We start from the raw sequence: 21,468 nt of genomic DNA, 5'->3' as shown, positions 1-21,468 counted from the left end.
GGGGAATCTGAGATGCGTAGCAGGCAGCACAATACTTCCGGAAAAGAGAGGATAAAAAGATCAGGGGTTGGAAGGAGATAAAGAGAAGGAAGCCTACGGCAGAAGCATCTAACGATTCTCTCTCATTTCCTACATGCCCCACAACTAAAGCAAAAGGGAGGCTCGAGGCAACAAAAGCTAAAATAAACACGTGGGTAGAGAAAGAAAAGCAGGCGCTATGGATTGACTGTGTGCCCCCCCCCCCAATTCTATGTTGAATGGCAGTCGGAGGTGGGCCCTTTGGGGGATGTTTAGGCCGTGAGGGTGGGGCCCTCAGGAATGGGATTAGTGTCCTCATGAAAGGGACCCCACAGAGCTTTCCACCAGGCGAACAAACACCTGCAACCCGGAAGAGGGTCTCACCAGAACCCGACCAACCTGGCACCCTGACCTTGGTCTTCCCAGTTTCCAGAACAGTGTGGACACAAACGTTTGTTGTTTAAGCCCCCCGCCTGTGGTGCTTACAGCAGCCTGAGTGGACTAGGTCAGCAGGCTGCCAGACCGCACCCTGATGCTGTGGGCTAACCAAGAAAGAGCTGCGTGTGTGTGTTTGTGTTTCCAAGTAATCGAATACCCATCTAACCCTCTGTCCCCCCGAGAAGTAGTCACGCTCACCGACGCAGGTGAGCTCTGAGGAGGCGTACAGTTTGCCCTGTCCAATGTGGGCCCGCTCTGGGGATCGCACCAGGACCTGATCTGTCCCAGAGCGCACGGGGAAAAGTGTCAACAGGGAGGAAGACTGGCGGATGGATCCAGCAGCAGGAGAACGATATTATTGTCACCACAGCACAGCTTTTTAAAACAAAACCAAAAACTCAGAATCAGCTGTGCACAGATATTTCTGTGTACAATAAACCTGTTTCAAAAAGAATTGAAGGCAGTTGATGCAAATGTTATGTACTTGAATGAGCTTTTAAAAGTGGTGAAGAGAAAATAAGAGAAGGAAAAGTAAAGTGGGAGAGGGGGGGCGGTGCACAGAACAGGTGACGTCTGTACTTCGTCAGCGGCGGGGCAGTCACCAGGCTGCAGGGAGCCACTGTGAGGAAGGGAATCCCATCCATCACTGCAGAGCAAAGCCACCGAGACCAGACCACCTTCCGCCCACAGTGGGGAGTTCCCACTGGGCCACAGGAGGGCTGGGGAAGTGTTGAGAGCCACCTTCCTTAATGGCAGCTTCACTGAAGGCTGTTTCTTAAAACCTTCTTCAGTGAAAATGATGGCAGAACATCACAGTGGTGCTCAGAAAAAGCAGTTTTAGAAAACTGGAAAGAAAAGCTACAAATGGAAACAAAAATAGGGTGGACCTTCTGGTCTGGAGACCAACTGAAGGGAGGCAAGCTGAGCTCAGTCGGACTAGGGACACACCACGGGGCTTCGAGTTCCGCTTCACCTGGAAACAGAGCTGTGTGTGTATTTTCTTAGAGCCAACGTTCATCTGCAGGGAATTCTGAGACTTATTTTCAATTAGATCGGCTTAATAAGTTAAATGAGCTTGAATGCTTTCTCCGGTCCCCTGACCATATCTTTCTACCATACATCTGCATAAACATTAATGCTTCCCGGACTTCTCAGATTTGGGGAGAAATCTGGGTAGGATGAGGGAGGGTTCAGAGAGGTGCCAGACAGAAAAAGGCTAGCAGGGGAGTGCAGATGCAGAACTATTTCTTTGATGTTCATGATATTCAGTTACCAGGTATTTCACTAGTCACCGAACAAGACTGCGCAACCTAAGCCAGAGGCGGGAGGCCGGGTGGATTCCCGTCTGCGCGTCCAGTCTGAAACTGAAGCTGCCTCACAGGACGTGTTGTTAAAATGCCGTGGTGTTCACAAGTCAACGTTCTCTCCAAGTCCGATCAGTTGGGCAAAATCACAACTCTATTCCTACCTTTTTGGTCACTTTTCAAAGCATCTGAAGGAACACTTTTAGTACCTACTCAAAAGCAGAGTGAGCAGAGAGCCCGGCCATCCGACCCTCCTCTCAAGTATGGGAACACCACGCACAGCTGCCCGTCCCCTCCACGGCGGAGGTGCTTACCAACCAGCTGGTTTTCCCTAAACTTCCTGTAGTGACATAACCAACCGTGACATGAAGATAACTGGATCCCAGAGTTAATGTTCTCTGATAATCATTAGGGGAAGGGAACAGTTCTCCAGGAGCCAGAGCTAACATCTCAAGCTGTTTGTAATTTCCTAACAGCAGAAAATTTACTCAACAACCTATTTTTTCCATACTCAGGAGACTCGAAACCCACTTATGAGAGGACAGCACGGAGCCAAAGCAGGGGAAGGACCAAGGCATCTCAGACTTTGCTCTGCCTTTTGTACTCACAGACTCCAGAGGAGGGTGCCGCCACAGGCACCAACACAGGCCGTGGATAAAGCCCACCCTGCCTCTGGGCGCCGTCTGAGACCCAGGACGCAGGACTCCCCCTCCCGCCCCAGAGAGCACTATCTAACCCAGACATAAACTCCATGTTTCCTAGGCTGCTATGGAAACGGAGTTGCTCAGGCTGATTCCACTGGGACAAGCCAGCGCAGGTGGGAAAACAACAGGAGCCCAGGTGCTCAACAGAAATGACAATTGTGGCTGGAAAATGGGGGACAGCCATCTGCAGCCACATCTCATTTAAATGTGTTGGCCAGACCTGAGGGCCGATTTCACAGAGCAGAAGTCTCCGAGTGACTGCAGTGAACTGACAGCAAACAGTGGGGGAAGAGAGGTCACTCTGGACGAAGGCGATTTCAAAGGGTTTGCGGCCTACCTGATGAGAGACTCTAGGATGGCGGGGGTGGGACCTTTCTGGAACTCCAGTTCTTTGTAGTGCAGCGCTTTGGCATATGCTCGGCACTTGGCGGCCCTCTCACCCAGCAAAACAATGCCATTGTCGTCTCTCAATGGCAGGGGGCCCTGGAGGAGAGCAGAAGCCCACGCATAGGAAAATGGCAGGTGGGGCACGAGCACGAGTGGGCCCTGTGGGTGCCTCTCCCCTCCCACTGCTGGTGCCCTGGCGCCACCTGACAGGGGGCAAACATCTCACCTTGTCACTGTGTTCCATGAATTCAGCCAAGTTTAACAGGGTCTGTGTGACTTCAGCAATGTCCTGTGAGGTGAGGGCCAACTCGATGCTTCGGATGAGCTCATCCTGCTGGTCCTCATTCAGCTCAGACCAGCAGGACACAAAGGCGGCGTTGAAGAGATCCCTGAGGGCAGAGAGGAGCGGAGGAGGAGGTTGAGATTCCTGCCTCGCCTCTGCCTGCTGCTGAGCTGTGCCTGACGACCTGCTCCCGGCGTCACCAATGTTGGTTACACGGACCAGCGCTGCCTAACAGAACTTGCTGGAAATGGTCTGTATCTTCTGTGCCCATATAGCAGCCATCGGCCACCGAGGACATGAACTGTGTTAAGTGTGACTGAGGAACTGAATTTTAGGTCCTGTTTAATTTTCATTCACTGAAAATAACCCCCGTGGCTAGTGACTATTATACTTTACAGTGTGGGACAGACACTGCGACACTCAGGAAAGGAGGGGGCGGAGGAGAAAGGAGAGCAAAGTGAGACGCACATTTCGTGGCAGTTTTTGCCTCCCTTCTCCTCCCTGCAGGGAGCCGGGTGATGGGCAGAAAGGGGACTGCTGACACGGAAGCGGGCATGAACGGATTCGGAAAACAATCTTCAAACAGTTCTTGGGATATTTCTCAGGCGATGTCCAAATCCCTAAAACCGGGCCTGGCAAAGCAGCATCTGCGACTGTTGTTCAAAATACAACCGAACTGTTTTGGGGCAGGTGGTGATAAACAAACGACAACTGAACCTAAGGAACCGGAAGCACCGGAGAACAGAATCCAGGGCCGTAAGTCTTTAAAGATTCTCTACGCCAGCTTCTTATAGCTGGGGTCTTACAAGGACCTGGAACCAGAGGTGCCATTCCCAACATGACCAAAACCACTTTAGACCACGACAGCATCGTGCGGGCGGACATATCTGCTATCCCTGGCATGCGACCGTTGATCTTACCTCTTTTTTAGGGGAGTTGGAAAGTGCATAGCGTGCCTGTGATGTGCAGGTTTAGCATTTGATTGCTCTGCATCCACTTTTGGTTACATTAGAAGATTAAACCAGACCAATGTATATAATTTTAATATGTAATGGAAAAAGTAGTTGAAATTCAAAGGACAACATGAAGGTAGAAAAAAGTCCTGTGCAAATTAAGAAATAAGCCTTCTGACTTGGGTCCAAGGCCATACTGGGTTCCCAGTGAAAATGTGTGGCACTAGGGGGCAAACACACGTGTGTGCACTATCACAACTCTCCTGTGGACAACACTGAGCTCAAAAGTGACTTGGAACAGAAGAGAGTTGGCCGCACCAGCCAAACACACGCAAGCTGCACACTGCGCAAACTCCGGTCCCAGGGACTGTTTTTAAAGCGTTGTGAAGACACTTGAAAGGAATGAGATGAACCGAATCAGAGCATCAAAGCAACAGTCCCAGCACTGTCACTAAACACACCACTAAATCACCACCGCCTGCTGCGTCCACTCCACCGGCAAACCAGCTGTGCCAATGGTGAAGTGAAAGGCCTTGCTCTGGGCTCCTTGCTTTCTGCTAATTAAATCAGCACTTAATGCCTCCTTGTAAATAACAACAGTGCACTGTAGAAAAGTTTGGAAACTAGGAGAAAAAAGTGAAGAGAAAACAATCACTCAAACCTCCCTACTTAGAGATAATTATATTAATAATCTTTTCCCTACGTACACATACTTTTAATAGTTGAAATCACACATTTATACCATTTAGTATTTCACTTTATTCACCTACATTACACTATAAATCTTTTACATATGTTATAACTTTTTATAAAACAGATTTTTAACAGCTGTCTAAGATTTACTGTTTAAAACAGTGTTTTTTAGGGCAAATGCTCTTCTCCGAAGAGGCTGCAACACTCTCCTGTGGTGAGTGCTCCTCTAGAACTGTGCCGCTCCCCTCTCGAAAGGGGGCATCTGCATCTCCTCCCCTTGAACGTGAGTGGGCCTCTGTGACTACCCTGAACCGAGTATGGCAGAAGTGACACTCTGTGACTTCCCAGGGAACATCATAAGACACCATGCACCTCCTTGGGGACACTCACTCTTGAACACAGCCAGCATTCCCTGAGGAAGCCTGAGTAAGCCACCCAGTGCTTGGCGTGGAGAGGAACCCAGGCCCCGACCAGGGCTGAATTTCTGGTCGATACGCAGCCCCAGCTTGCCAGGCACATGAATAAGTCATTTAAAAAGTCAACCTTCTAGCCCCCAGACAGAGACCCCCACTGACTCTGTGCAGCAGAGACAAGCTGTCCCCACAAGTCCTGCTCAAGTGGTGGCTCGTGAGCAAAAATAAAATGACTGTTTCAGGCCACTAAGCCTTGGGGTATTTGTAATGCAGCAATAAATAATGAGAATACAGTTTATTAGAAACAGGTTAAACTACTATACAGTTGTTTTCAATATTGCAAATGACTGTGCAACTTTGTAATTAAAATTTTGGATCTAAATATACTAAGGAAAGGTCTACTAGCAAGGTTAAGATGGAAGCTTTTCCTGCAATATGAGCTTTTTCAATTTGCCTTTTCCTTTACTCCACCCCACCCCCATTCCCCCGGAAGTTAGCAGAACTAAAACTAGCCTTTGACCACAGCCTATCGCTGACTTGTGCACACTGTCTTCTGTGCACGGACCCTCTGGACGCTCATCGGAAGCCAAGAAGGGGGAGCCCTGACATGTCGTACCTGGCCATTGGGTTGTAGGCCTGAGCCAGGGCCCAGCAGGAGCGCAGCGATGGGGACGAGGAGTCCTTCAGCAGCTCCAGGCTCAGCCGCCTCAGCCACTCCAGCCAGTCATCTTTGGAGACCCTTCTGGCAGCTCCCCAGGCCTGTCATCCCACAGGTGACAACGGAAAACCATTAGCTTCAAGGGTCCATTGTAAAAAGCCCTCATCTATTTCATGATTATTCTACTTTGATTTATAAAATTAAACACCTCGGGGGCTAAAATCCCCTGGATTACAAATACAAAAGAGCAACACCTAGTTAAAAGCCATAAAGCAAACCCAGCAACCTCCAGAATGAACCACAGTATGGATAAAGCCTCTTTTACAACTCATCTGTGCTAGATTCCACCAGCAAAGCAGAGGTCTACAGACCCGGAATGGAGGGGACTGTCATATTCGGAGTGTGTTCCACAGACGGCGTCCAGCAGTGTGTGAAGGGCCCTGGGCACACTCCGCATTAGGACAGAGGCTCATCTGACCTGACAGTAGAGTCACACGGTGCTCAGGCTGACAGCACACGAGTCCCGCTACAATCAGGTGAGCAGTGAGCCCCAGGCACACAGCACCATGGCGGGATGAGACCAAAGGAATGGAGCAGATCTAATCTTTACATTCCAGCACATGCCCTCCAACTGTCCTCAACACTCTGAGCCCTCCAGGAACCCAGTGTTCCACCAGGGACAGCTTCCAGAAGTGGACGGAAAGACTCAGGCGCTGGAGAGGGGCAGTGCAGTTTGGTGCAGTGGCTGACACCCACACTCTGGAGCTCAGGGGACTGAGGGAAAATCTGGCTGTGTGCCCTTGGGCAAGTAACCTCACTCCTCTGTGCCTTGGTCTCCTCCTCTGTAAAGTAAGGAGAATAGCTCTGGCCTCACGGGTGCTTTGAGAGCTAAGTGTACAAGTGTAACAGAGGGCACAGCAGTGCTCGGCACGGGGGTGCCCGTTCCGCTGGAGCGGGAAGCCCCTGGAAGCCCCTGGCCAGAACCCTACTTCTGTCGCTCAGCAACCGTGGCCCTGTGGGCAAAGTACCCGTCTGCTGCATTTGAGCCTCAGCCTCCCTCAGCTGAGGAAAATGCTGTCTTTAGGGCCCAGCTGGAAAAGATGAGCAAAAAAAAGGGTTGTAATTATTATCAAAATGACATCTCTGTGAATTGGCCTGGCCCTAACTATTAAATCCCAAACTTAAAAAAATACCTTCTTAAAAGATTTCTCATGTAGGCACGTGTTGATCCTCCCTGAACTGGAGAAATCACATAAATTAGAGAAGTTCTCCGGGGAGTGAAAGAGACCCCCACGTGCTACAGCGCCTAACCGTTGATGACCTCACCCATCACTCCCCTGGGGTAAAGTGGAGATTTTCTGCTGTTTTTGGTAAGTTACCAATGAGTGACATTACACAAACTAACATTTTATGTCGGACACTGAAACAGAGATTCTAGAAGAAGCAAACTGAAAACTGCAGGAAGGATTCTCACCGAACAAACAATGAGAACTCTGCACTAGAGGGAAGAGTAAACTAGATACCAAGACTTGCCCTTTAGACCCTGTTCCGCTGGATGAAACAGGTCCGTCAGTCCCTTCCCGCCCTCGGATCCCTGGCACCCTCCCCACACACCGGGTCCCTGGGTGGCTGTACTGCAGTGCCCAGCAGTTTCAGAGCTGGACATACACAAGAAAGCATTATGAACGTCTCTGTCCCCAGGGACCCGAGGCTGAGCCTAGGTCGGGGCAGGGAACTCAGCACAGCGGTTAAGAGACTGGGCCCTGCAGTCACACTACCAATAGGTCAAGTCCTGACTCCACCATTTACTAGCTGACATTGGGCAAATGACTTAACCTCTCGGTGCCTCAACCTGTGACCCTACAGTGTCTACGCCTGTGAAGTGGGGACAGTAATGACAGTACCTAACTCATCGTGTTATTGTGAAGATTAAATGAATCAATACAGTGTGTAAAGTGCTCACAGCAGTGCCTGTCACATGGAAGACACTCCAGTGTCCAGCTGATACTGCCATTGTCATTGTCGCCATCTGGTAAGTGCTAGAAAAGGCCTTTGAAAATGTTGGCTTGATGGACAGCAGCACAATCTATCAATGTGGCTAAGTCCCTGACATGGGCCTTCCCGTGCTGTTCTTCAACTGAAACCACGATCAACTCTCCGTTCTCTGGGTTCCGCAGTTAACTGTTTAAACACCGGCTGTAGGTCAGTTTTCTTCTGCCACCGCCCACCGCGCACTGATTGCCTTGTGTGGTACTGTTGGCGCAGGCTGGTGGACCGTCGGCTCACACGCACAGAAGGTAAGCCCAGCAGACGGTCACAAGGCAGTAAATGCTGCTGACAACCCTGGAAGGCATTCAACAGGTACATACAGACGGGTTTTTCTGCACCATGTAAATCCTCCATTAGTGCAGCCAATCGAGATGTGACTGAGGTGGCAAACTGTTATTCTGAAAGCTGGTTAAAACTGGTAAACACGCCCATCCTTCACTATCACCAGATAAATACATAGAAGCACGATTTACTTTTGGATGACATGGAGCCGAGAGGCAGGTGTGTGGAGGATTTTGCTTAGGGTTTCTGAACTTGAGCTCTTAGGTGAGATAAACTAGAGATTTCATTCTTTTTTCTGTTTGGCAGCGGGTATGCTTGTTTTTCCAAGTCCTGGGTAGAAAGTGGAACTTCCTGGAAGCAGGCTAGCTTACTGGGGAATTTCCTAAAATAGAGGCCAAACTCTAAAGCAGGGGGACCGCTGCCTGGTTGGAAGAACCTGGGCAGAGTGAGCACGTATAGTGGAAACGGCCTCCTTGCCCGGCCCTTCCCTTAAATGTGAGCTGTCAGCAGGGTGGCTGCAAAACTGCCTGGGAACGCCAGGTGACTGATGACCTTCCTCTTCCTCCTGGAGTTTGAGACTGGCAGTCACAAAGCCCACAGCAGGAATGCTACGTCACTCCTGACCAAGGGACCGCCCACCATGCCACGGGAAACTGTGTCTCTCAGCAGCGCTCACTTGCGAGCTGTCTGGGAGGGTCACGTGACACCGCAGTCAGCAGTAAACCCCGAGTGCTCTGGACTGTGTGCAAGCACATGCACACGGACTCGGCCCAGGACATCCGGGACCCCGACCTGCCCAGTTCTGCACCTTGATCTGCTGCTGCACATGAGGTGCAGCTGCCTTGGGTCAGCTGCTGGTAAAGGACAGGGAATATTATGTTTAAATCCAAAGCACGAGCTGCTTACGGTGCCCAGAAGCACTAAGGACTAATGCAAAATGGGAAAAACAAGCAACCTGGTATATTTATTTAAAAATCAGTGTGGTGACCATGATTATTCTGCTCAGATCCATTACAGAGGTTCTGAAACTGTCTGTTTTCAAGGGCATGACTAATGGCATACACGGTGAGGAGCTGGTTATATCCCAGGCTTTGGTTGGCACAGAGAACTCATTACTTATCTGCAGAGATCAAAGAGCTCGCTGCTCAAAGTGTCGTCCATGAACCGGTAGAATGGGCATCACCTGGGCGTTTGACGGCCTGAGTCGGGCAAGCATTTTAACAGGCGCCTGGCAGCCGGGGAGCCTAAGAAGTCTGAGCAGCTCCGCTTTACAGAGCCTGCATCAGCCTGAGTGCTAACTAGGGGGCTCGCTGGTTGTGTTCGTTCATGTAAACACATTATTTGCAACAAAGTGTTCTATTATTAAAGCGCCAAGGGAGCACAAAAGGACACTTTGTTCTTTATTTCCCCTCTAATAAAAGAAATTTATAATTCAGACATCCTGAGAAAGACAAAATGACCTAAGTTTATGGTATCTAGATTTTCAGGAAAATTCTTGGGCTAGTTTTTAAACGGTTCTTTTAAACAGAAGTTTACGAAAGCTAAAAGTTTTGAACAAGAAAGGAGAGCAGGGCGCTCTCCCCTTTCCAAGTCTCCCAAAAAACAATGGACCTGCCTTTTGAAGGTTGATGGTGCTGACATGCAGTTTCTTCATGGGTCCCGTTTCCACTGGTCCACTCGCCAATGCATCCCCTTGGCCACTCCTCAGCATTCGATGCTGGTAAATCAAAGGGTCCTCTTCCTCATCGGCCAGGGTGTAGCCCTGCAACCAGAGATTTGTAGACAAAACCTACAACTCCACGAGGTATTCCCAGTTTAGAAAACATCCTCAAGCCTCGGAAGGTTCACACCTTCCAGAAGAGGCAGGATTTAAGTAGGTGTGGCTCTGGGCACGGACAAAGGGAGGCTGTGTCCCTGCAGACGAGTCTTCATTGGTCACTCCTGGTCACTGACAAGCACTGACAAGAGTATGAGCATGCGGCTGGCAGAGAGGAAGCAACTGTGAACCATACAGTGATGAGGGCAGAGGCAGCCAAGGGCCACAGCTGTGCTCGTGTGGCTGTGGCTCGAGAACCGAGAAAGGTGGTTACGTTGTTGAATGGTTTCAAAAAATCAAAATGAGTAACATTTTGTAACACATGAAAACCACCAGAGCATCCTACTTTGGTGTCCACAAATAAAATGTCACTGCTCTGCCCCCAGGCTCACTCGTCTGTCTGTGCACATAGACGTGTGCATTCAGGCCGCAGTGGCAGAGCTGAGAGGCTGCGACAGAAAAAAATGTGCTGTCCTTACAGAAAAGGTCTGCCAGTCCCTAGCTGAGAAGTGAAAAGGCAGACACACTTCCACAGCTAAGGTGACAACAGCACGAAGAGGAAGGACAATGGGAGACGTAGACACAAAAGCAAAGGGCAGTTCACCTTGACAATTCTGCAGATGAGGACGTCATAGCGCTGATGGTTGATGCGGTGTCGCACCAGAACTTTATTCACCATTGGAATGAAAATCTGGTACTGTGAAGGAGAGGAAGGAGATGAGGAGCCATCGCCGCAGAGAGCGGGCAGTAGAGAAAAGAGCGCTGCCAGCACCACTCACAGCCACTTCTCCCGGGCTCGGGGCTGGCTTGGTGGTATTTGGAAGAATCGCTTTGTGCCCTTCCTGCTGTCAATCCACCCCCATCACCTTCCACCTGGGTTACTGCAACAGCCTTTCACAGCCCTTCTGCCTCCACTCCTGGTCCAGCCCATTCTTCCGCATGACACTGAGAGTAATCATTATATATAAAAATACCAGGTCACACCACAGTCATCCTGTGCTCAGAATCTTCCAAACATTCTAGTCTTGGCTCAGAGTAATAGCCAAAGCACTTACCATGGCTACAACAGTCATGTACAAATGGCATTAGAGTCACCTGGGGTGGGATGGGGAGGTGGGATGGGGAGGTGGTCTGGGCTGAGGCCGGGGATGCTCGTCTGGGATGGCATGTGGAGCATCAGGCCTACAAGACCTAGTTTCCACGCCCACTTCACCCTGCCTTGGCTCGGACACTTTCCAAGCACTGCCCCTCTCCCTCCCCCAAACTCTCGCTGCTCTCCGGCTGCTCCGTGAAGCCTCCAAGCATGCTGCCATCTCCCGCCCTTGCATCACTAGTCCCTCTGCCTGCATCCGACTCTCTGGGGTTGGGCCTTTACTTTATTTAAGTCTCTGCTCCAATGCCAACTTATCAGAGGCCTTCCTGTCTGCTCTGCACAAACAGCATCTCTCCCGTTCTCACTGTCACTCTTATGAGACACACTGTGTTTATCAGCTTTGCTTCATTGGAACATAAGCTCTGCGAGAACAAGGACATCACTCTGTTTGCTACATTATCCAAATAGCAGCACTTAACCCACACAGGTGGCTCAATAAATACTTGCTAAATACAATAAACGTGGGGAAAAAGGGCCAATGATTCCTAGTTTTCTGAGAGGTGTGAGGCTAACAGAGAAGTTCACACAGTCCTCTTGGCAAGGCAGGCAGACGAGCGCCTTACCTTCTTCCCCAGCTGAAAGACAAGGGAAGACAGCGTGTCCATGGCTGTGGGACGCAGCTCTGGGCTCTGGTCCAGGGTTCGAACGATCGGGTGAATGATCCGGGAGGCATAGTCCGTGAAATCCAGGGACTCCGTCAGGCGGTCGACTGTCTCCAGGGCTGCCCTATGACAATTGCTAATGTACAGCAACTGCTGACACGCAGTCCCAGAGGAGAAGTGGCTGAGGGTCACCTTCACAATCGGCACCAAATGGGAAGCTTCTGAGGTACTTTGGGTGACATGGATCCAACATACATTCCGGAGGGGTAGGGACAGACAGTTAGGATTTTCATAAACCTGGGGCATTTCTACACTAAATAAAGGGCACTGAAATAACAACAAAAAGATGGCCTGGGAACTCACACAAAAGGACATTTTCAACAAAACAGTAAAAGCTTGATTGTTCATCCCAAAGGGCAGGTCCTTACTTTCGAGACGGCAGCGGAACTTCAGGGGCATCAAACAGCTTCACGATGGGGGGCAACAACAAATGCAGGTAGTCGTCCAGGTTGGCCCCGAAGAGCTGGATTGCAGCCAGCAACTGCAGAAGGGAGCAAGAATGCGGCAATGGACAAGCTCGGCGGCACCAGTACCTACATGCAGGGGGGCGGTGCTCCGGATAATTCACTGAACTTCTGGGGGGACTTCAAAAAGCCTTCATTAAGTGGCTTTGAACTACGTTCTTTTCGTAGCATCTTCCCCCTTTATTTATTTTGCTTACATATACTTTGCCTTCTGTGAGCTTAAATTCAATTGGTAAGGAATCTGTTCCCAGATAATAGAGAAATCTGGTCTGGGATAAAACATTTACCAAGAACGTGTACCAAAACAGAAGGATAACCCAGGAGGACCGCTGACGCTCTGCACCCCGTGAGCTGTGTGTAGCAGATGCTCCGCTCTCTGGATTCAGTCTTGTGGGTTAAGTACCACCCTGTCACTCAGAACAGGGTCTCGTCTCTTAGCTGACCTTGAGGGATGCTGGAACTCTCTCTAGAAGATGCCCTGGCTACTGACCTTGATGGAGACGATGCGGCCTGGGCTGCTGTCATGCATGAAGACCCGTAGCATATGCGGGATCAGCTGGGGCAGGTAGAGCTTAAATTCACCCCCGAGAGCTACCACGATTTGCTCAATGAGAAGAATGATCGTGCTCTGGATTGAGGTGTTCATGACCCAGAATTCCTGCAAAGAGGCAAGAGACAGGAGCAAAGCAAGGTTCCCCTCTGCTGAAGTATGAACCGAGGAACTGAGATGGCCAAAAGGAGCAAAAACGTAGTGAGCACAGTCTGCCCCGAAACGAACTCCTTCCCTGTCCTCCTCTCCCTGGGCCTCCCTGTACCCCGTGACAGCGACAGTGGACAAACAAAAATGGCGTTTCTCTAATGCACAAGGCCACTGTGCCACTCTGTGCTTTGTTCCCGCTGCTCCTGGCCTAGAATCCCACCTCTTGCTCAGCTGAGCCCTATCTTTCTAGACCTGGCTCAGACTTCACTTCCCCTCTGAAGGCTTTTCTGCTATGGTCTCATGATTCACTTTGGGTCCCCCTGCCTCCTTTTTTCTAGCACCCATAATATTTAATCTTCTTTGCAACCCTTCTTCCACTAGACTGCTTGAGTTAAGGGCAAGAGGCCCTTTGATCCACCTTTGCCTCCCCAGAATCTAGCAGAGCACCTGGAGTATTCAGCAACTCAACGCGCCTTTACAGGATGAACCAAGGACTCAGCCTGTGTCACTTGGAGCTCCTGAGTTTAGACCTTGCTAGTTATCATCTGACAACTGTCCTATATCATTTTCAGGCCTGGGTAGTGCCACAAAATGAGCACTTTTCCATACTCACATAATTACATTCTACATAAGTTACTAAAATAAAAATTTGGTTGTTTGGCCACAGATCCTGCCTCAGCACTGCAAGGCAAATTGGTCCAAGTCTCTGACTGCAGGAAAAGCTGTCATTTCAAGTCAACTAAGAAAGACAGTTGCCTCCTGCCTTCTTTAGAACCTCCAAAGTAGAAGACTTACCATAATACAAACTCCAATGAGGGCAACACATGCCTGTTAATTAATACCCTCGGGCCCCCCAGCTAATTCAGAGTGGAAACCAATAAAAACAAAGAATAACTTCTCAGGAGAGAGGTGTTAAAGAAGCATAAGGATTTTCATTTTAACATTTTCTTAAGCCTAATAGTTCAGAAAGTGAAAACCACACCAAAGATGCTAGTAAGACCTCTCTTTCCGAAAAGGCTCCTTTTCTTTTGATAAAGACTTTTTTCCCAAGGACCACCATAGCTCTCGCGGCCTCCACAGCATCTCTGATGTTCACGCACTCGAACTGCACTCCGCCTTCTGTAGAGGGCCCCCATCTCCCACTGCACCACTGCCAGCCCCTCCCGGGGGCTCCTGCACCTCAAAGAAGCTGGCGGCTGCCTGGGGAGGCTGCCGGACCAGTGCTCACAAAGGCAGGCTGCTCTCCTCGTGGGCTCCGGGGAGCTCATTAAACACCAGGACCGACAGGAAGAGGAGCCCGGTGGCACCTCCTCTGTCTCGGAAGAAATGAAAGCTGTGTTTTGTAGGTGTGAAGCTCCCTGCCTCAAACCCTGATGTTTTGGGCTTTAGTCTTTTTTGGGGAGTAAGTCACAGATCACTTCAGCTTCAAACCACAAGCTCACCGCTCCCCCTGCCCGGCCCCCAGCACCAGGCCCCTCCGCATTCTGCCCGAGGCTTCCTTGTTCAGAGCCTCTGCGGCAGGAGGCAGGGAACAGAGCGGCTTGAATTATTCATACGTGCAGCAGTTTTTCAGCTCTGAGACCAGCCACTTTGATTTTAGCCCTGCTGCTTCTTCCAAGCTAACTACAAAGGTCTGGCGGAGAAGAGCAGAAACCACTGGAAGAACTGTCTTCTAATTCTGTGAGGACACAGCCATCTCTGCAGAGTGACCTTCCCGACAGAAACATTTAAATTGCACAGAACAGCGGGATGCAGGCCTCCCCAGGGACAGAAGATTGCCATTGCCGGCAAGGGGGCGTCCATCTGCTTAAAGTGTATTATCGAACCTGGGACGGGAGCCTTTCCTCATATGCCACGGGGTGCGGGGCAGCGCCCATGCTTTCAAAGGGGGCAGAGAGAGCACCACCTGCTGCCTCAGTGTCTGGTAGGAGTCCATTGGTTCCAGAGCCCAGGGAGACCCCAGCCCAGGGCTCTCAAGGCCCCGGTTTCCTGGGCTTTTGTAGGAACAGTGAAGCACTGTCAGGGTATTAAAGTGAAATGGCTTTGTTGTGCGTGAGGCAAAGACTCAGGAGCCCATTTCTGTCAGAACAACCACCTCGGGCTCCTCCTCAGACCTCACACCTGTTCTCTGGTACCTGGGAGACTGCAGCCACAGCACTCCCCCACCGCTCCCTTTCGTAACCTAGAGGGACACCTTCCCCCACTCTGTCCTTGGGCTGTGTGAGCTCCACCGTGACCCAGGAGAAGATGCCCATGTTGTCCAAGCTGGCTCCTGACACTGCTCAACCCACACAGCGAGGGACAGGCCGAAGCATTAGCTTCCACTCACTCTCATGAGGGTGACTATTTCGTCCATGTACGGTCTGATGTGGCTCTTCACGAAGGACACCAACATTCCCAGCTGCTGGAACAGAAACTGAAACGGGGAGGAGGTCAGCAAGGTGGCCCGGGCGGGACCCCGAGCCCCCAGGTTTACCCTCAGTCCACGAAAGTGAGTGAAACAACCGTGGGACCCATTTCTGCACCACCCCTCCTACAAAGGGTACGTTCCAAGGTCGGACTCTAGGCCTTTGGTGGCGATGGGGGTGCGGCCAGAAACAACTGCCAATGGCTTCACATGCCAGGCTGGCCGGTCATTACGCGGCAGGGGCTGCGGCGCCAGGTGGCAACTGGGAGCCATCCCAGCCCCTCCCAGCTCTGGGAGCTTCCTTTCCCCACTGCTCACCCAGCCTCTTCATTAGGAACATGGAGACAAGCATTTGTCTCATAGGCCTGTTGCAAGAGTTAAATGGGATAATACTTGGAAAGCACTAGAACAGGGATATGAACACTGCTAAGTGCTCCATGAACATCAGCTACCACTGAAGGATTTCTGGAGTCACCGGACTTGAGAATGAACTTGAAATTTTAATCAACTGTAAATGTACCTTTTGTTTATTCAGCCCTAATTCACGACTGCTTATCTTCTAAAATAAATACAGCTAACAATTATGGGCACTGTAGTTCATTTACAGTAATTAAGTAATTAGGTCTTAATTAATTACTTAACTGTCTCTAAGAAATTATGAATCAATACAGCAAGCAAATTGGGGAAGAGATGGGATAAGGAAATTCTACTCAAGTTGGTACCTTGCAATTGTAAGGGAAGGTGCCATCCACTAAGTAAAGTTAGGAATAAGGAAGGCTTGGGGAAGGGACACCCAAGTACTTTCTAGGTGAAAGAGGTCTTCAGGGTATAATATGTATTTGGTTATGATTTTCAGAGAGTGCCACATGTATTAAGTAGCAAATCACATTCTAAATGCCCTCCCCCAAAGATTTTTATGCTCTATGCCTCGGCTTCCCTCCATTAGCAAGAACAACGTAGTGATGAACACGCTTATTTTCACTCTTATTCACATTTTGAACCTTGGCTAAATCTGGAATAAATAAAGTGTTTCAAACAGTGAGTAACAGAACGCGCTGCCGGAAGAGGTGGGCCGGCAGGCCCTACAGGACCGGGCTCGCAGCGAGCTCGGGCTAACTCTCACGACGGGGCAGCCGCCAGTGTGTCCACCGGGGGGACTTGGTACACAGAGTTGTCCCCACCTCTCTCCTGGCCCTTCCTCACATACTCACCACTGACAGTTTTTGTGAAATGGCCCCTATAAAAGTGCACTGCAGAAATCAAGGGACATGAGCCTCTGTATAACATGGATTCTTTAGTTATATTTCTGCTGTGCGAAACCTGAAAGGAGGTAGCAAGTCTACGCTGGAGGAAAAAGAGGACAGTGGGGTGGCCGGAAGGGCAGGGACAGCCATGACAGAAGGACAAAGCCTCCTGACCCTTGCTGTCATGTGCTGTGAAGTGCAAGTGGGGAGGTGACAACACAGACAAGCAGCGGACAGCCAAGTGCCCCCTCGCAGGCGAGGAGCCCCTCAGCCACCTCCTCTCCTCTGCCTCAGGTTCCCCACACGTCGTTTTCTTCCCCCTGAACATGAGCGTTTTACAAGAACACATGGCTTTGTTCCTAAACTACAGTGGATTAGATCTCCTCCCAAATCCCCCTGGTATGAAAAGGTCGAAAGTAATGCATAAAAGATAAACATCGTTACTACATTATTAGAACTGAAGCTTGTCACTTAAACCCAACTCTTCCAAGGGCTGCCCGTGAAGAACGGTGAACCCCTGCTTCCACCCCACCGTGCCCCATCTCGGTTGGTCCAGCGGCAAAAAAAAAGAAAGAAAGAAAGAAAGAAATTTGTCAGTTTTGATGTGAGGCCCAGGTAAAAAAATGTCTTCCCTACAAGTTTGTGATTGCAGGCCACTTGCACGTGGGTTTAGAGGGTTATTTTAACTATCTGTGTGGCCTGAGAAACTTTAAGCCAAGAAATTAACTTAAAGTTCCCCTGGGTCACCTGGCAGAAGCAACTGTAAACCCAGAGCAGATGTCCCAGCGCTGCTCCAGGGGAAGTCCAGCTGCATACGACACACGTACCCAGAACCGCACCACACCTGGGACGAGCCCGTGCGACTCAGCACAAACAACGAACAGCGGAACTAAGTCCGCCAAGGGTTTTCTATGTATTAGAGTTACCGGATAGAAAGTAAACAAACCTGTTTTTAAATACTTAAAGAAATAAGTGAGAATAAAAACAGTGAATAAGAAATAGAATACCACCAAAAGATACTAGGCATCTTTGAAAGAACATAGGATACTTTTAGAAATTAAAAAAAAATGTAGTTAAAACTAAAAATTCAACGACAGGTCAAATACACAGGTGAAGAATTATCGAATAGAGGATAGGCCTGCTTTGGTGAAGGAAATAGACAGGGAAGTCCAAGAAGCACAGAGAGTTCCAAAAAAGATGGCTACAAAGAGCTCCACTCCAGGACACATCATAATGAAAATGCTAAGTGTTAAACATAAAGAGAGAATCTTAAAAGCAGCAAGAGAAAAGCAGTTCTCTACAGGGGACTTCCCATAAGACTGTCAGCTGATTTCTCAAAAGAAACTTTGCAGGCTAGAAGGTACTGGCAAGAAGTATTCAAAGTCATAAAAAGCAGGGACCTACAGCCAAGATTGCTCTACCCAGAAAAGCTACTATCATTTAGAATGGAAGGGTGGATAAAGAGCTTCCCCAGACACACACACAAAAAAACTAATAGAGTTCATCATCACCAAACCATTATTATATGAAATGTTAAAGAGACTTATTTAAGAAAAAGAAGATCAAAACTATAAGCAATAAATATGTATCTGTCAATAATTGAATCTAAAAAACAAACTAAGCAAATAAGAACAGAGACAGAGCCCTGGCTGGTGTAGCTCAGTGGACTGAGCATTGGCCTGCAAACCAAAGGGTCACTGGTTCAATTCCCAGTCAGGGCACATGCCCGGGTTGCCCACCAGGCTCCTCATGGGGGGCGCACAAGAAGCAACCACACATTGATGTTTCTCTCCCTTCCCCTCTCTCTCTATAAGAAAAAACAAGACAAAAAAACAGAGACAGAATCACAGACACAGAGAGTGTTTTGATGGCTGGCAGGTGGGAGGAGGGTATGCGGGAAACAGATGAAAAGGTGAGGGGACTAAGAAGTACCAATAGGCAGTTACAGAGTAGCCACAGGGATGTAAAGCACAGTGTACGAAAGGGAGCAGCCAAAGAACTTGTACACGTGACGCATGGACACGAACAAAGGTGGGGGGGGCTGAGGGATTGGGGGGTGCTGGGTGGAGGAGGCAAAGAGGGGAAAAATTGGGACAACTGTATTAGCATAATCAATAAAATATTTTTAAAAGATTTTTATTCATCTTTAGAAAGGGAAGGGAAGGAGAAAAGGAGAGAAACATCAATGTATGGCTGCCTCTCATGCATTCCCTGCTGGGAACTGGCCCCTAACCCAGGCACATGCCCCGACCGGGAATCAAACTGGGATCTCTTGGTTTGCAGGCCTGTGCTCAATCCAACGAGCTATACCAGCGAGGGCAATAAAATATTTTTTAAAAACCTTAAAAATTCAATGACGGTTTAAAAAAACAGAGCTGAAGAATTAATGAACACAAAATAAATGTACGAATATATCTCTGAAAGACAAAGATGAAAAATACGGACTGGAACCTGATCTGGTCAAGGCTCTAAATCTAATCAGTCTACAGAAGTTAAAAGACACCTTGAAGATACACTCAGCCTCATCTAGAATGAAAAAATCTATAGGACAAATGACCTGGTTTCTTCCACAAATACATGACGTGAAAGAGTGGAGGAAAAAAAGAGAGAGAACTAGACATATAGATGGTAAACCAAACGCCACGTGTAGACCCTATTTGAATTGTTTCAAATAAACAAAATATAAAAAGAAATTTTTAAGATGAACAAGAACATTTGAAGATGATTGATCTTAAATGACATTAAAGAATTATGTTAATTTTATAGATGTCATACTTTAGTTACATGGGGAAAAAGTATTTATTGGTAAAATAATATAATAGCTGAAATTTTCTTTAAAATACACCAGAAAAAATGTGCGTGTGCGTGCGTGTGTGCGTGTGTAGGGGCTGTGAGAATTACATGAAACCAAACTGATAAAGTGCCAATAATTATTGATGAGTATGAGAACTTAATATAAGTCGTCTACTGTTGTGACTGAAATATTCTACTATGAAATGTTTAATAAAATTAAAAGTAGCCAACAAGTAGAGGGCAAAAGATATTCATCTTTAGAGGGAGAAGGGAAGGAGAAAGGGAGAGAAACATCAATGTATGGCTGCCATATAACATGAAAACTCAAACCAAGAAAGGGCAGAAAAGAAAACAAACTAATGAGGCAGGATGGAAGTAAAGCACTAGGCGGAGGGCAGATGCGAAGCCGAACCCGAGTGTCTCGGTAGTCACAGGAAACGGAACTAGACTGAATGCACCGATGTCACAATGGGTTAGAACGATCATCTAGCTACATTATTATGTACATTAGAGACCACTCTAAAACAAAAGTCACAAGACAGTGAAAAATATAAGGAGAAGAAAAGACATATACCTTTCAAAAAAAGGGGCTGGTGCAGCTATATTAGTATTAGGCAAATAAGATGTTATTAAAGATAAAAAGGGTTGCTGCAGAATGATAAAAGATGGAATTTGCCAGAAAGATATGATGACTTCTGATTTTTATGCACCTAATAATATAATTCAAAATATGTAAGAGAGAATTGACAAAAATGACAAACTAATAAATCCACTATTGTAAAGGGAGATTTTTACTTCACTCCTCTCAGAAACTAATAGATTAAGCAAACAAAAAATTAGGGATACAAAAGAGGTGAACACAGTAAGTGATAATGACACACGGAGAACTGTGCGCGCCACATTTGCAAGCCCACACTGTCCCCACAGAGGGCACAGAGGGAGCCCTGTTCAAAGCTGACCGAGCACCACCAGACTGTCAAGGTGGTGTCAGTGAACACAGGAGAATCACAAACCCAGTGCAATTAAGATAGAAAGACACCACAAGAGAAATTAAAAATTCTGCAAGTCTGCAAATTAAAATACCCACTCTTTCGATGGTGAAAGAAATAATAACAAACATCAGAAAATATGTATTTCTCAAGGGTAATGAAAATGCTCCATTATTATTCAGCAACGAAAAAAGAATGAACTACTGATACGTAATACAATATGAAGGAGCCTCAAAAGTACCGTGTCAGGTGAAAGAAGCTAGGTGCGCGCGCACACACGCGTGTGCGCACACACACACAGGATTTCAATTCTATGAAATGCCCCAAAAGGCAGGTCTTCAGAGACAGAAAGTGGGGAAATGGTCACCTAGGGTTGGGGGAGGGTGGAAAAAGACTCCGGAAGGGCAGGAGGTTTCTTTCTGGAGTGATGGAAATTTTCTAAAATTAGAGTGTAGTGAGGATTACAGAACTCTGCAAATACACTATGGATTACTCCATTTACAGTTAAAAGGACTTTTATGGTGTGTAAATTTCATCTCAATAAAGTTTTTAAAGTTTTAAATGCAGCTAAATAATACTTGGGAGTAAAATATACAGATTTAACAGGTTAAGTTAGACAAGAACAAAAATTGACAACATAAAAAAAAATTTTAAGCCAAAAAAAAAAAATAGGAGGAAATTTATACTGAAAAAGAAAAGCAAGGATACAAGAAAGAAGATCAACTAAAGCAATAGTTCTTTGAAAAAAATATATCGATAAATCTCTAGCAAGAAATTAAAATATAAAAGAATAGTGTGAACAAATTCATGCCAACAGGACTTTTGGCCAAGATGGAGGCATAGGTAAAAACAATGTACCTCCTTGCACAACCAAATTTAAGGACAACAAAGATTTAGAAACAAAAACACAACCAAAACAGACAGAAAAGTGAACTGTACCAAAGTCTGACAACAACAAACCATTCATCCAGACTGGTAGGAGGGGCAGAGTCGGCAGCCAGCGGAGAGGGGCTGTGGCAGGAGGAGGCGGTGGTTAGCGAGCGACCTGGGCACAGAAA

At 48.0% G+C, this 21,468-nt stretch overlaps 1 protein-coding gene across 2 annotated transcripts in view; it reads right to left on the bottom strand.

Moving 5' to 3' along the window:
- MTOR (mechanistic target of rapamycin kinase) overlaps positions 1-21,468 on the bottom strand; it is a 109,879-nt gene that overhangs the window by 61,564 nt on the left and 26,847 nt on the right. For both annotated transcript variants that reach the window (XM_037165639.2, XM_037165638.2), the window contains exons 20-28: positions 15,307-15,393; positions 12,768-12,935; positions 12,182-12,294; positions 11,715-11,877; positions 10,603-10,695; positions 9,798-9,944; positions 5,810-5,952; positions 3,078-3,240; positions 2,802-2,947 (exon numbers count right to left, since the gene is read on the bottom strand). In XM_037165639.2, the coding sequence (XP_037021534.1) occupies positions 2,802-2,947; positions 3,078-3,240; positions 5,810-5,952; positions 9,798-9,944; positions 10,603-10,695; positions 11,715-11,877; positions 12,182-12,294; positions 12,768-12,935; positions 15,307-15,393 (1,223 nt within the window). The remainder of the gene's footprint in view (positions 1-2,801; positions 2,948-3,077; positions 3,241-5,809; positions 5,953-9,797; positions 9,945-10,602; positions 10,696-11,714; positions 11,878-12,181; positions 12,295-12,767; positions 12,936-15,306; positions 15,394-21,468) is intronic.

Source organism: Artibeus jamaicensis, unplaced genomic scaffold (genome assembly GCF_021234435.1).
Source record: "Artibeus jamaicensis isolate MK-2021 breed Jamaican fruit bat unplaced genomic scaffold, CSHL_Jam_final scaffold_847, whole genome shotgun sequence".
Classification (NCBI taxonomy): Eukaryota; Metazoa; Chordata; class Mammalia; order Chiroptera; family Phyllostomidae; genus Artibeus; species Artibeus jamaicensis.
Note: the sequence above shows the minus strand (reverse complement) of the source record. Positions and strands in the feature narration are given on the sequence as shown.